This window comes from Muscardinus avellanarius (genome assembly GCF_963383645.1).
Source record: "Muscardinus avellanarius genome assembly, chromosome: 2".
NCBI lineage: Eukaryota > Metazoa > Chordata > Mammalia > Rodentia > Gliridae > Muscardinus > Muscardinus avellanarius.
Window position 1 is genome coordinate 63534806 of NC_137787.1, and position 13372 is coordinate 63548177.

At 38.4% G+C, this 13372-nt stretch overlaps 1 protein-coding gene across 1 annotated transcript in view; it reads right to left on the bottom strand.

The window, feature by feature from the left end:
• Window positions 1-1337: 1337 nt before the first annotated feature.
• PDK1 (pyruvate dehydrogenase kinase 1) overlaps window positions 1338-13372 on the bottom strand; it is a gene marked incomplete at both ends in the record, with an annotated part of 38538 nt that continues 26503 nt past the window's right edge. The window contains 3 exons of the mRNA XM_080690161.1: window positions 1338-1478; window positions 4610-4723; window positions 8256-8366. Of these exons, the coding sequence (XP_080546287.1) occupies window positions 1338-1478; window positions 4610-4723; window positions 8256-8366 (366 nt within the window). The remainder of the gene's footprint in view (window positions 1479-4609; window positions 4724-8255; window positions 8367-13372) is intronic.

Consider the following 13372-nt stretch of genomic DNA (forward strand, 5'->3'; position numbering starts at 1 on the left):
CTCTTCTAGAGTCTAGAAATATGGCCTTCAATAAGTGGAAACCCAAACGTAGCAATTTATCTGTTACTTTAATAAATGTAGTCTTACCCCTATCTACTTTGGAAAAGTGGTTCTAACTAGCATCAGGCTCACCTCAGAAGGGTTTTAAAAACTGAGGTCTCTGGGCTCCAGCCCTAAAAGTTCTGCTGCAATATGTTTGAAGTAGGACCCAGAAAAACCCTATTGTTTTCTAAAGCTCACCCAGGTAGTTTCGATAACCCATTAGTCCAGTCTGGGAAACTCACAGCTTTGTTCTCAATTTATCCTCTGTAATTTTAGTAGCTGCCAGTTTCTTTTTAGTATCAAAAGTTCCTCTGCACTAACTCCAAGCACACTTAGAACAGACTGTCCATGATCTTGACTTAGATTCACAGAAAACTAGTCATTAAAATCCATCACAAGCCAGGCATGGTGGTGCATGCTTGTAATCCCAGCATTTGGGAGGCTGAGACTGGAGGATCATGGTTCGAGGACAGCCTCAGCTACTTGGTGAGGCCCTTTGCAACTCAGTGAGACCCTGTTTCAAAATAAAGAATGAAAAAATTGGACTAGGAGTGTTGCTCGGAGGTAGAATATCCCTGGGTTCCATCCCTACTACCGCAAAAAAAAAAAAAAAAAAAAAAAATCCATCACAAGAACCAGATGTGGTGGTGCAGTACTCGGGAGGCAGAATGCGCCTGGGTTGAATCCTCAGTACCACACCACACACACACACACACACACACACACACACACACACACACCATCACAACAAAGTTATAAAATGGGCAGTTAGCCTCAGAGCTAGGACAATGACATCAAGACTGAGCAGTGACTGGTTCCACACCTACGAGTGCTCTGGTGAGCACCAAGACCAGCTTATTAGTTGTCACTACTCATTAAGGAAGGCAGGACTCCTCCATACAACAGAACGATAGCTAACCAACTAATTGGTAGTATTTAGAAAATGTAGCTGGCAGATGTAAAAGAAAGGTGTTTAAAAAAAATAACTACACAGCTTCCTATATAAACTCAAATTTCCAAACTTCTGAAGTCTACCAAGAAGAGGAAAATTGACCAAAAGTACAGTTGTTTAAAAACAGGTTCAATTAACTGAAAGTATACATGTAAAATAGGTACAGTCTTATCCTTTAGGACATTTAATAGGCACAAATGGAATACAGTTCCATTTAATCTACCCAAAGAGTGAAGCGTGAAAACGACACATTGAAATATTTGGTATAAGGCAGCTCTGCGCACCACCCCTCCCAGACGTAACACAAAATCCCCGCGCGGCTTCCCCGAGCGTCCCTGTGCGCCTAGGCACTGCGGAAGGTGGTCATGTCTTTTGGCTCTCTGCTGGGGATGCACCAGTCGTCAGCCTCGTGGTTGGCGTTGTAATGCTTCCAGGCAGCTTTGTTATACACGGGGAGCCTTTCAATCGATTCTGTTGAGAGAGCCTGAAGAAAAAGAGGACTTTAAGTCTGACATTTTTCTTTTTCCTTTCTTTTTTTTTTATTAAGTACCAGGGATTGAACCAGGGGCATTCTACCTCTGAGCTACATCCCCAGCCCTATTTTTTATTCTTTATTTTGAAACAGGGTCTCATTAAGTAGCTGAGGCTGGCCTTGAACCTTCAATCCTCCAGACTCAGCCTCTCAAGTACAAGTACAGGGATTACTTGTGTGTGCCACCACTCCTGGATAAGACTGGCATTTTTAAGAATTCATTGAGAAATTATACAATGGCAAAAAGATCACTAAAAATTAAATAATACTCTATTGGTATCTTAACCATAATACCATCTATATACTTTGATTTACACAGATATTTTTAAGAGTACGTATTTGAAATATATTATTTACTAAAACTGTGGCACTGATTGATGTGTATGTTGAATAGGTTTATGGTTGGTGGATATTTCTCAGCCAGCCTGGAAGTTTCTGGACTGATTTTTTCTTTTCTTTTTCTTTTCTTTTTTTTTTTTTTTTTTTGGTATGGGGGCTTGAATCCAGGGGCATTCTACCTTCAAACTACACCCCCAGCCCTTTTTATTTTTACTTTTACTTTGAAACAGGGTCTCGCTAAGTTGCCGGGGCTGGCCTCAGAACCTGTGATCCCATTTCTCAGCCTCACAAGTACTGAGATTACAGACATGTGCCACCAAGCCTGGCTACAACTGGATTGAAATTTTAAACTAGTAGATGCTTCTTACAAAATACAGATCAGACCAGAAGCTGGCTACCTGAAAAAGTCAATTAAAAGTAAAAGCATAAAAAATGTATATATGTACCTTAATATATGTATATAGATTTAATGAGGTCTATTTTAATTAATTAACAGAAGAAATGTTTTTCAGTAGAGTCACTGTATTTTCTATCAGCTCATCACAACATTATTATCAATAAATATAGACCATGTCTAAGGCATCCTAGTTTTTCCACAAACAATTCTTGGTTGTGGGTTTGATCTTGTGTTTTCTTTTCCTGCCATTAAAGCCAACAATTTCAGTCATACCAGTGGTTCCTTGTCAAGTATAATTTCATGTTTCACTCTATCATTACCATCAACTCACTGTTGTAGTTCAGTTTCCTATAAATCACTAGAACCGGAGACAATCTATATTCCCTGCTATTTTCTTCAAGTTAGAATTTCTCAAAAATTCAAACTCAGGCCACTGGCATTCCTCAACATATAGGAAATAAGAAACTAGAAATTTCTCTTGATAATGCAAAGTAAAGTATTTAAGATAGAAGACTTTCATGATTTAATAAGATATGCTTCTGGTTTTCTCAAAATTTAACTAAAAATATTAACCTATGTGTTCTCTTTACATATTCTAGAATGTCTGGATCTACAGAATGGACCAAAAGTAATGCTTGAGCCAGGCATGGTGCACACTTGTAGTGCCAGTACCTAGGAGGCTGATATAGGAGGATTGCAGGTCCGTGGCCAACCTCAGCTACTTAGTAAGGCCCTTTGAAAAATAGGGCTGGGGAGGTAGAATGCCTCTGGGTTCAATCTATAGTAACACACACACACACACACACACACACACACACACACACACACATTATGTTTGGTGATAAAAAATACTGCATCAATATCATAATTTTTAAGTTTCTCACAAATGACATGGTTAAGAAAAAACTATAATCTAGGAAGAATTAGAACTTCTCAGAATACATTTATTTTTCTTATAAAGTTTATAAAGTTTTCAGCATTTTTCTATAAAATAGGTGCCATCTAGTGGCCAAAAAAAGAAACTAGCATCACAAGATAAATAAGCATCAAAGGTGGACCACTTAAACAGCACTTTTTTTTTTTTTTTTTTTTTTTAACTGGAACTAGGGATAAAATCCAGGGACGTTCTACCTCAAGCTAATAGCTCCAGCCCTATTTTATTTTTTATTTTGAAACAGGGTCTGGCTACATTGCTTAGGCTGGCCTCAAATTTGCGATCTTCCTGTCTCAACCTCCCAAGTACTGGAATTAACCAGTACTTTTAAACCAGGGATTGGTCTCAGTGTTTTTTCATCCTTAAAAAATATACTGATCCCTCTATAAACACATTAAACACCGCAGGCCAATAGGCTAAGTGCTTCTTCTCCCACCAGGTAGGATATATGCTTACCAAGAGTTGACTTGCTCCCAAACCTGTTTATGCAACTAAAGCTGTCATTGTAGTCATAAAATTTGATGAAGTATTATACGAGCAAAGTACAAAAAAAATGGGAAGGGTATTTTTAAAAACTAAGATGAAAGCCGTGGAAAGATTTATGAAAGAAACTCATATAAAAATGTCTGTCAATTCAGAGTCAGAAGTGCTGCATAAAAATTCAAAAAGATTATACACTTGGTTATTTGTTTAAAGAAATTAAAATAACCAAGTGATGTTTTCATGTATGTTTGCATCTCATTATAACGTATTATATTACAACAATATAAGTATAAAAATAAAGAGATAGAAATAAAAAAATGAAAATGATTGTAAGTATCATCTGTGCAAAAAAAGACAACATGACACCCTAGTTTGCAGACACCCTATGCAAGGAAAAGACCTTGGGAGTGCGTCAAAGATTGGTGGAACAATGTTCATTCATATACTGTATACTAAAATTAAATTTGTACAACACATAAGCTTATGGATTCCCCACTTTAACCCAGTTTCTTTCCTATTAAAAAATCTCAGTTCTGATCACAAAAAATAAGAATGTTTCTTTCCCCATAGTCCAGGGGAGTGGCTGTAAAAATGGATGAGATTCCATGTCAGTGCTTTTATATCTGAACAGATAAGCCGGGTGCAGTGGTCTATGCCTATAATCCAAGCCACTTGGGGGACTGAGACAGGAAGTTCCCAAGTTTGAGGACAGCCTGGACAACTCAGAAAGAACTTGTCTTAAATTAAAAAATAAAATAAGGTTGGGGCTATTTTTATAGAACAACACTGGGCTCAATCTCTAGTATCAGAATAAACAAACCAATGAATTATTTGAATTAGTTGAAATAAAAAGAAACAGCATCAAGTGACTAAAATATCTTTAATTATTGGCACATTTATCATCAAAAGAAAGAATATTACAGTAATTACCTTAATGTAAATAACTGCGTCTGTCCCGTAGCCCTCTAAGGAATACAGCTTGAGGTCTCCTTGGAAGTACTGTGCGTAAAGACGTGATATAGGCAATCCATAACCAAAACCAGCCTGTTTGATTAGAAAAACAAATTTCTATTCAGAAAGCTTCACATTGAACTACTTTTCTAATTAAGATAAATGCCACTGAGCACCCCAGAGCTGTGGGAGCCTGCAGCTGAGAGATCTGCTAATATGTAAGTAGCACAATGATTGAGCTGAAGCATAGCTGAGCGCCACATCAGCTAATCCCCTCTGGCTATTTAAAACTCTATTCTTTCTGAAAAATGACTTATGGTGATCTGGAAAAAGCACATCATTTCTATGCCGGCCTGCTCTAAGTTATCCCCAAACTGTTTTGGCAATATTTTATAAAACCTGTTATAAACATCTTTCAGCAGCAAGAGCAGAAAACCCTTGTTGTAGCCTCACTAGATTGGTCCCATGACTTACACCATGACTCTCCAGCCTGGGTTCTACGCCTGGAAGCCATCTGTAATAGGTTTGCTTTCTTAATTCTCACTGACAGGTCACCTTCTTGCTTAAAAATCTTCAAAGCATACCACCACTTCTACCATCCCCACTTGCTGCCGTAGAGATAAAAAGGCAACCTTCTAATGAGAGCTTTCTAGACTTGATATAATCAGGTCTTTTGCTTCCACTTTCCCACCTAGCCGAACCACACTGCCTACTCACAAGTTACTAAAACATTTCACTTCTGTGTCTTTGTTCATCCTGTTCCCAGTATCTGGAATGGCCTCCTTCTTTCCCTGGATAGACCCTACTGACTCTTTTATTTTTTTTTCTTTTCTTTATTTTTTTTGTATATTTTTTATTAAAAATAAATGGTATACATTTAAATTGTACTTGGTGCCCTCTCCCCCCCACCCCCGTTTTCATACAAAGCAAAATACTTGGATAAAGGCAAAAATAGTAAAAGTAATATAACAGAAATAATATAATAATGATATAATTATTAACATAATGATGTTGTTAATAATATAATAATCTAAAATGGTAAAAATAAATACCACCAAGTTATGTGTTCAATGACATTCCATATAGCATGTTAGCTGAAAAGTTTGAATGGAATCAGGAGTCACAGTGCTGCTGACAAACCCAGGCTCTAGCTTTCCCTTCCCCCAATCATTACTTGACTTTCCTAGCCAGAGCTTCTGTTGCCCCTCCAAATCAACTATCCAGTGTGCAGACTTCTCCCTGCCCTAGGAGGCTGACCTGAATGCATATGTCAATGAATTCTCACGACCTTTGCTTCCAGAGGATCCAGCCCTTGGGGAACTCATAGGAGGTCAGAGGGAGACAGGGTATTCATCTTCGGGTTCCTTCCATGTGAGGAAGTACAGGCAGGGAGCCCTGGAGAGTAAATAGCGCTCTGCAACTTTCCCTTCTTTTGGGTTCTGCTACACTGCATCTCACCATTCCTTTGATCCAGGGTGGTGATAGCTTTGTAATAAAGGCGGCCTATTTACAATGGGGCTAGTCATATAAGTGTGGTTGGGATAGTACAAGAATCCCGTCTCTTTGTATATAAGCTTTCCTTGAATTATCATAATTTGTGTGAGCCACATGTCTTTGTTGTTGGGATCTTAACTGATATGTTAATTGCTTCTGGAAGTTGCTTCTAAGACTGCATGAACAGGTGGTTGAAGTTCCCACTTCACTGCCTCTCCCCTGACCATACCTGAGAACTCAGGGGCTTCCCCTATGAACAGTTAAGAAAAGGAAAACAGAATGCCTGGGCCACTGACAGATCTACCCAGCATGTCTGCATCGCCCTGTGGCCTGCCCTTCACTGAGACCTTCTCAGGGGGAGGAGGAGCCTGAAAGAAGGGGTAGAAAGTAAGCCTGAACAGTATGGACAATGGAAAACGGGCTGGCCAGTCAAGGACTCAGAACAAAACTGGCAGCTGATGTGCAGGCCAGGGAGAGAGGTCTGTGCATGCTCCCCTTACAGTGTGAGGATATTCTGTCCCTGCGAACTCCCACCAAGAGGCATTGACATGGAGGAAGCTCTCAATAGTCAGGTGGGCAGACTGGCCTCTCTTGTGTTTATCAGCAGCCTCCCTCCAGTTCTCCCAGTTCTCACTGACTCGAGTCCATTTACAGAGTGCTCAAGGCAGCAGGAGGGAGGATCCACATGAGCCCAATAACTATCTCACCCTGTTCAAGGTGGCAGAGACATATAGGGCAGCCAGTTCCATGTCAGGTCTCCTGATCTCCTAGAAATTCACATAAGCCTTGCATTCCTAAAACAACAAACACTTACATGGCATATATTATGTGCCAGGCACCAGGAAGCATTTTGACATATATTAGACTCAATTTTCACAGTGACTCCATTTTTAAAGTTGGTAAACTGAGTATTGAGAGCTCAGTAACTGGTTCCCAAGGCTGCAGTGCTGGGACGCAGCCGAGTTAGGAAAGAAACCAGTCTCTATCCACAGTCTGGAAGAGTCACGGCACTGCTCTCCACAGACATTCAACAACGCCTCTTTATTGCCAAAGCAGCACCTCCCTTCTCTCCCCTTATTTCTTAGAGTAAAATTAAAATTCTATGAAGAGGCCTATATTTAGCACTCAGCATTTGCCCCCTGGCCTTTGGATACCTACTCCTGGGAGTCACATGTCTGTAATGGAGAAGTATATTCCTAAAACAATCATTTTAAAGGTTGGTAAGATGTGAACTACATTACAGCTATAGTCACAGAATGTGTGCTATGAGACAGGTGAAACTATTAGAACACAATCCTTCTGGTAACTTTCTAGGAAAGGGCCTAAAATACACCCTTCTTATGATATATTTCATCATGTTACAGCTTAATGCCAGCATATTTGCAAGAAAAGTTTTAAAGCCTAGGAAAACAGTTTTCTTCAGAATTACAGGGCAAGTATTTGACAAAGTGTTTTTCTGGGGGGTAGGAAGGAGTAAGTATAAGGATGGAGTCAATTAAAATTTGATCTTAATTAAACTTGAAAGTAGACAATACTACGATCAATAAAAACACTATCAAAACAATTATAATTTGAGGCTACTTCACACTGGTGATTAAACAGATTGGAATTCTAGCCTTATTTCTGAGTCTAAAATATAAGATCCTTCTAATTACAAATATCTGAGGAAAAAAATCAACATTAAGGACTCAATTAATATTGACCAAATACTAGTAAAGCCAGTGATTTATTCTTCACATTAGAAATAGTATATAGAAATATGGTTCTTCACAAATATATCATCATTGACCTTGGCAGCATGAGCTTCAAAACAAGAATTTTCCCTGTGTCCATTTCAATTTAAAAAAAAAGCATTCCAAAGACTGCTTATTTTTTTTTAAGATTTAATGAAGTTTATTAGAAATACAGAAAATAGAAATACAGCTCCATACCAGACTGGCATGGAGGGGTGACTCGAAATGAATACACCCCCCAAAGACTGTTTAAATGTAGAGAAAAGTGCTTGTTTTTAAGCACTTCTCTTCTTCCTTGTGGAGTACTCCACACAAATGACTTAACTGACTCATCTGGCAGCCAGAAACTGCTGAAGGCAATTCACAAATTCACACTTTATGGTTCCTGGATCACATACCAGAGGTGCTGCTCGGGAAGTCTCCACACGAGGCCGGGGTGCAGTTGAATACATGTAGTTGAAGAGTCTGTCGATTTTTCTCAAGGGAACACCACCTCCTCGGTCACTCATCTAACATAAGAATGATAATGCTCTGTGACAAAGTCCCAAGATCAGCAGAATACCAACACATACTCAGTGTCCCCTGTGTAACTACTAACGGGAGACCAATACGTTGGAAAATGAATACCACACAGTCCAACTTTTAAAAACAACATTTGCCTACTGGTAGAGCTAATACAACTTCTCTACTATGTGAAATTCTAAAATTCACAGTATGTGACTGTGTTTACTTCTTGAAGTCCCACTAACAGTACATTACAGCATAGAACCAGGCATACGCTAAAGCCTATCAATTTGTTATTCCTTTCTGATGGGCAGTGGATAACTAGAATCAAATTAAAAATGCAAGTACCCTTTGATCCAACAATGCTACTTCCAGAAATTTATCCTAAAAAATAAATAGAAAAGCATGCAAAGTATATCTGAGAAATCCATCATAGTATGGAGAGTGGCTAAAATTAGGTAACAATCTAAAGAGGGGATTAGTTAAGTACTCTAAAACAGATTATCTAGCTATCTAAACACTATGTAGAAGTATATGTATTTGGCATGAGTGATGTCTACAAAATACTGCGAGGCAGCAATAGGCAAGTTAGAAAGAAGTATTTAGAATACTAATTTTTAAAAAGCCATATCATTTAAAAAAAAAGGTCTGGAATGATACATAATTTTGTCTCTGGAGTAGGTGATATTCTGTTGAGTTTTCAGTCTCTAAATTTTTTTTCATGATTACTCTTATAAGTTTAAAAAACAGTATAATTTCATTATTTTTTTAAGAGGAAAAAGCAGAACTACTTCATTATGGCTACATCTAAAAGCAATTTTATAAAGTAGAACCCGGGAAAACTTTCCAGTGACTTGAAATATAGTATACAAGTGCTTATATTATTCTTTTGTCATTTTTCAGTTCAAATAATCATATAGTAGGTTGATTAATTTATTTATACATTATTTTTATTGTTTACCTTTATGGCTGATATGGACTTATTTTCCTAGCTATTGTGTAGCTTATAACCAACTGTAGCCATTTTCATTTCACAAAATCTGAATTGATTCTATCACCTGTAACAGTATAGTTGCATATAAAAAACAAATATGTTTTTAACATATCTATAACGAATAATATATCTATTTTATAAGTCCAGCTGAGTAGCTTACAACTGAATTTTTATACATCATTTAAAAATCTAAACCAGACCCACCCAGTAGCACATGCCTATAATCCCAGCTACCTAGGATGCTGAGGTAGCAGGATCAGAAATCTGAGGTCATCTTGAGCAATTTAGCAAGATCTTATATCAAAATAAAAAATAGAAATGGCTGAGGATATGGTTCAGTGATATAGTGCCCCTGGGTTCAGTCCTCAGACCCTAAACAAAAAACTACACAGTATATTGTAGTAGTGTAACAGAAATTCTGCAGCTATTTAGAATTAATTTTGTAGTTCTGGAGATCAAACCCAGGGTTTTGCAAATGCTAGACAACACTCTACAGCTAAACTACATCCTCAGCCTTTTAAATTTTTTAAATTAAAAAATATGCCTTGAAATATCATTTGGAGATCTGCCTCTAAGAGATCTAAAACTAATTATATAAACATAAAAATACTTTATTAAGAATCTGTATGTAGCACTATACTTGAAATTGTTCTTGGCTATTAATTTAAAAACTTATAAAGCAATATATTTCAGTAAGGAAGAAGAACTCTAGATGTTTTCACGAGTCCATCAATTTGTTAATTATTTGTCCTATAATCCAATGCTCTGCTGCACATTTGCAGGCAACATGAGTAAGAAGTACTCGGTAAACAATATATTAGAATAAATATTAAGACAAAAAAGGTAGACCTGAATAAATGAAAATATTTTCCTTAATTAACCTTTCACCAGAGAGACTCTAACAACGTGGCAAATACAAATCTAGAAGTGATCCCAGCTTCAGGCTGCCTGAGAACAGCACAGGAGCCAAGTATGAGGGACAGGGGACTGTGACAAGTGGCATCTTACCAGAGGGGGAGAGGGTCAAACTAAGACTTGGGAACACGGTTAAAAATTGGTGAAGGGAGCTGGACATGAAGATGCACACCTATAATCCCAGTTCTTGGGAGGATGAAACAGGAGATGAGATATTTGAGGCTGCCTCAGAAACTTAGTAAGACCTTGTTTCAAAATAAAAAGTAAAATGGTGCTGGTGCAATAGCTGAGATTGAGCCCCTGAGCTCAATCACCAGTACCAAAAAAAAAAAAAAAAAAAGATGAAGAGAATCTCCTTTGATTTGCAGATGGTGACACATTAAACTGGCACCAGTGGATCTTAAAGCAGCCAAGAGTTACTAAGAGCTGCAACAGATGGTCAGAGGATCTGACCTCTTCAGGAAAAGGGAAGGAGGGAATAATGGAGAGACAGTTGCTGGGGCGCATATATCTTAGGCAAGAAGAATGGCACTCTCATGACAAATACACCGAGAGGGTGTGAAAACTAAGCAGAAACCTCTAATTATGACAATTTGGAGAAAAAATCTAGAAGGTGAACATAAGCCTGTGCTAAGGAAGAGATTACAAAAAAGATAAGTAATGTCAGCAGGAAGGCTGAGAAGGAAAAAAAAGTTTGCCAACTATTTTCAAAGTTTTCCCTTCATGAACAAAATCACTTCTCAATGTCATCTAACCAAGAGCTGCCACCTATAAATTCCTGTTCCCCATAACATGGGGCTCCCTGGGCTAATTCATGTCAATTTCAGAGCCAGAGGACAGGAACCACTGTTGACTTGATGACAGCCCTAAGCCAGGCATTTCCCAGCCCCGCACGCGCCTGCAACTCCTGCAGTCTCTTAGCCAGCAGCCTTTTCACTGTCAAGTTTGTAAAATCGCCAACAGTGAATGAATCAAGACATGTACATTTTAAGTGAAAAGACACATGGCTATAACATTTATATTATGTGCTATATAGAGAGCACATACAAAATCTGAAAGAGCAGCCAGAGTGGTAAGACCCAAGGCTAATTCAATGGTTTTTAATATATTCACTTATGATATGCAACTGTTACAACAGTCCTATGGTAATCTATGTTCTGTCCCTGTGTATTTGCCTATTCTGGGCATTTCACATAAATGGATCACATCAGAAGCAGCTGGCTTCTTTCACTTAATATAACATTTTCAAGGTTGTGGCATCTACCTTATAACATAGATCAATACTTCATTTCTTTTATAGCCAAATGACATTCCTTTGCGTGGATATGCCACATTTTGTCTACCTATCCATTAGTTGATGGGCATCTGAATTGTTTTCACCCTTTGACTTTTGTAAACAGTGTACTATATACATTTATGTATAAGTTTTTGCTTGAATACTTGTTTTCAATTCTTGGAGTACGTATGTAGGTGTGAAATTGCTGGGTCATCATGAACATTTCTTTACATAAAATAGACACAGAGTCCCTGAGTGAAACCAGTCCTTCAGTAAAGAAGGAATCTCTGTTGAGAACCCAGGAGCTCAGTGAACCTGGATCCCTGTGCTGATGGTTGATCTCAAGCAGTGGGAAGCATCTACAGACTGGCATGTTAAAGCACATCAAACATAAGCAGGAAAAGGTGTGAGAAAGGACACACTATCATACAACAAAAGTGCCAAAGCAGAGGACACATGGGATTTATTCTGAACTAGGGAAACCTCACCAAGCAAGAGGCTGACGAAAGAAAGGAAAAAGAAAGAAAGAACATATGAGTAAAAAAAAAAATGTGACGCCAATGTACTTAAACATATCAAAGTCAACCACTAAGCCGAGCAAGGGAAGGAGGGATGAGGAGGGAATGGGGTGGGAACTGGGTAGGGGTTAAATCAGTGATGTGTACATGTTTGTACACACAAGTTTTTTTTTTTTACCACATATGATGTATGAATATAATGCACCAATACAAATTAAAAAAGAAATTAAAAAATAAAAAAAAATTTTAAAATGTGACACACATAATCACATTACATTTACAGCAAACTGACCATATTACATGACTTTATTTGTGCCTCACATTTTTTAAAGGAATGACAGGAATGATAAACAAAAACAAATTCAGAGGAAACTGACAGTGTAGAGTGCACAGGCAAATTAATTTCTTAAAAACTGTAGTTAATATCTTCAGAATAATAAAAGGAGTGAATACTAGAACAGAATACTATGAAGAATAATAAAAAAATAAGAACTTAGAAATTTATAAAAAGATAATAGAAGTAAAATTCAATAGAAAGGATGGGAATTTAAAGTCACAGAAATCTCACAGAATAGAATAAAAGGTTAAAGTGATTAAAATCTAGAAGGAAGGACTTCCGGGAAGATGGCAACTGAGAAAAGCAGTGTTTCCAAGCCCTACTAAAACTTGATCTCTATTGCCACAAAATCAGCGCTTTTCATAGCCAGAAAATGCCATCAGCAGAGAAATAAAAAATGTAAACACAAGGGACAGAGAAAAAAAAAAGACTAGAAGAACAACCAGAGACCAGAAATCAAGCCTGCAATGCAGCAGCGGGGCGCGCTGGGACCATCTTCCCTCATAGAGAGGAAAGGCAAACAAGGAGCTGAGGTAAGCAGCTGCAGATCATTCAGGTGTAATTCAGCAGTTCTTTCAGCGCAAAGAATGTCTAAAACTCCCAGTGGTCAAGCTCATCACGCCTTCCAGGGACTCAGATAGAGCTCAAAAACAAAAAAGAAATACGCCAGCCTCACAGCCAAGGGCGTGGCAGCAGTGCCATATTGCCAGCAGCTCCAGCCTCACGGTGAGGGCGTTGCAGCGGCACTATATTGCCAGCAGTGACAGCGAGTTCATCCCGCCCTCGACAGCTCCTGATCAGCATGCACAATAACTGTGAGTGAAATTGTGGCCCCTAAAGGAGAAATCCCTGTACTACACGCCCAGGGACTTTGCTAATCTCCCTGGGTCTGAGATTTTGCAGTCCAACCCAGTGAAGGAGCAGCAGTGGCAGAGATACCACACCTTAGTCACAGCTCCCATGTGAAAACG